Raw genomic sequence first — 2,026 nt, 5'->3', positions numbered from 1 at the left:
CTTGGCTGTGCTCACACCATTTTTTGGCATAACTTGGGGTTTGGGAGCTGGAATTCTGGCTGATCCAACAAATGAAGGAATCCATATTGCATTTGCATTCTTCAATTCGCTACAGGTACAAATTCATTTCCCCCCCCCCTATCTGTATACCATGATAGTAGCATCTTTAATCACTAAATCCTTAATAACTCATGTTACTCTGTTTTTAAAAAGGGTTTCTTTATTTTGGTATTTGGAACACTGCTGGACGGTAAGGTACGTACAGCTCAATTTTAGTGCAGGTTAATTCAAAGAAAAATAATAATTTATATATGAATGATGTTTACGAATGAATATATGATTATTCCTGAATTACTTAAAAATTAAAGGTAAATGATATCAATTTGGTTTAACAACCAAGTGTGTACTGGAAAGAAATGTAGTAATTGTCTCCTGATCTTTACTGACAAAAGACTATAAATTGTAATAATATTACACTAAAATCGTCCTTTGTCAAGTCAAACTTCCGCCTTTACATTTCTTGAGACTTCTTGGTTTCTCTGTAAGTCCATTCAAATGACTACTCAGACTTGAGGATGAAAGTAGGAGACAGGCCCACACTTCAATAACTAACAGTTATGTGTATGTGGTCGCATTCCACACAAGCACACAAAACAGCACAATGAACATCTTCACAGAAGTGCAAAAATACAAGATGGTTTGCTTGTAGTGTTTGGCTTGGCCACATGAATAAATTACATTTTAAGAACAAATTTATGTGACTTCCATTTTAGTAATCTAACATTTGACATTTCATTTATCAGGTGCGGTCAGCAATAGCATCATGGTCACAAACCTCCAGAAGTAGGACAGGGGTAAGAACAGGTTTCCTAGTCATGGGCTTCATGTTCCTTGTTTTTTTCCTTTCTTATGAATCACCGATAATTTGCTTCTTGTTAATATTGTATGATTTCTTTTTATTTTGTTTTTTTAGAGCACAAGTGCTGGAAACTCAACATCAAGTGGACTTCGATTTTTAAGGAACTGGAGACGTGGAAGAGGTAAAGAATCATCAAGGAAATTAATCAATTAAGGTTCCATATAAAAATGAAGTGAAAACTGTGTGTTTTTAGGTGTGCTTGTACTTTGATCAGGCAGTCCAACCGGGAAAATAATAATTAGATGGGTGGCGCATCAACAGATACAAAATGTCATTTTTTAAACATTTTTATTCATACAATTATTTTAACTGCCACCAAAACTACAGCTTCCTGGTGTAGTACTGTTCCTACTGTTGTATTTTTTTTTTTAAATTCACACAACACAGAATAACTGTTCTATTATTGCTTTGCTTTTTTTGTTTGTTTGGTTTTTTTTAGATGGCTACAACATGACCTCCAGTGCATCAAGTGATGTGCATTCAGCTAGCAACACGTAATCTATGCAGAAATCTGTGGTGATTCAGATAACCAACAAGAAGTCAGCCCCCCTCTCACCTTTTTCCCTATTTGCAATAAATTAAACTTTGATGGTTTTATTTATATCTTACATAATATTGAATCCTAGAAGAATCTGGCTTGATTTAAAAAACAAAAAAAACAAAATAAATAAATATGTGATTGCTACACTAGTTTTTGAATGGCGTGATAAATGTTGGAATCATAATTATAACGTTTAAAATTTTTTATTCATCTTTGATTTTGATTTGAATGTATGATTATCACATGTCAAATAGTACATATTTGTAGTTACTAATACATTATGAATGTATGTTTGAACTGTTTTAGAAGAAAACTGTTAAGTTTACTTATTCTAAAGAGTGAGCAGATTTGATTTCTGATGTAAACATGAGTTAAACATTGCACTTGCAACATCAGTGCATCAGCGAATCTTGGTTGCTAAAAAAATATTTAACATTTTCTACACGTAGTCATTATAAGCTAATTTTAAATATCAAACAACTTTTGTTAAAGAAAGTTTTGGTGTTAACCACTTTATAAGCTTGGCTACCACTTAGTTGTAGAAGGAAATCTGTCTCTAAATCTTG

General features: G+C 32.8%; 1 protein-coding gene across 1 annotated transcript in view; it reads left to right on the top strand.

The window, feature by feature from the left end:
* The window catches only part of LOC102204098 (adhesion G protein-coupled receptor F5-like), a gene marked incomplete at its 3' end in the record, with an annotated part of 8,213 nt that extends 7,173 nt beyond the window's left edge, over positions 1-1,040 (top strand). Inside the window, exons 10-11 of the mRNA XM_013908075.1 lie at positions 214-250; positions 974-1,040. Coding sequence (XP_013763529.1) covers positions 214-250; positions 974-1,040 — 104 coding nt within the window. The remainder of the gene's footprint in view (positions 1-213; positions 251-973) is intronic.
* Positions 1,041-2,026: the final 986 nt, after the last annotated feature.

Source organism: Pundamilia nyererei, unplaced genomic scaffold (assembly GCF_000239375.1).
Source record: "Pundamilia nyererei isolate P.nyererei 1_Seehausen unplaced genomic scaffold, PunNye1.0 scaffold01070, whole genome shotgun sequence".
Taxonomy (NCBI): domain Eukaryota; kingdom Metazoa; phylum Chordata; class Actinopteri; order Cichliformes; family Cichlidae; genus Pundamilia; species Pundamilia nyererei.
Note: the sequence above shows the minus strand (reverse complement) of the source record. Positions and strands in the feature narration are given on the sequence as shown.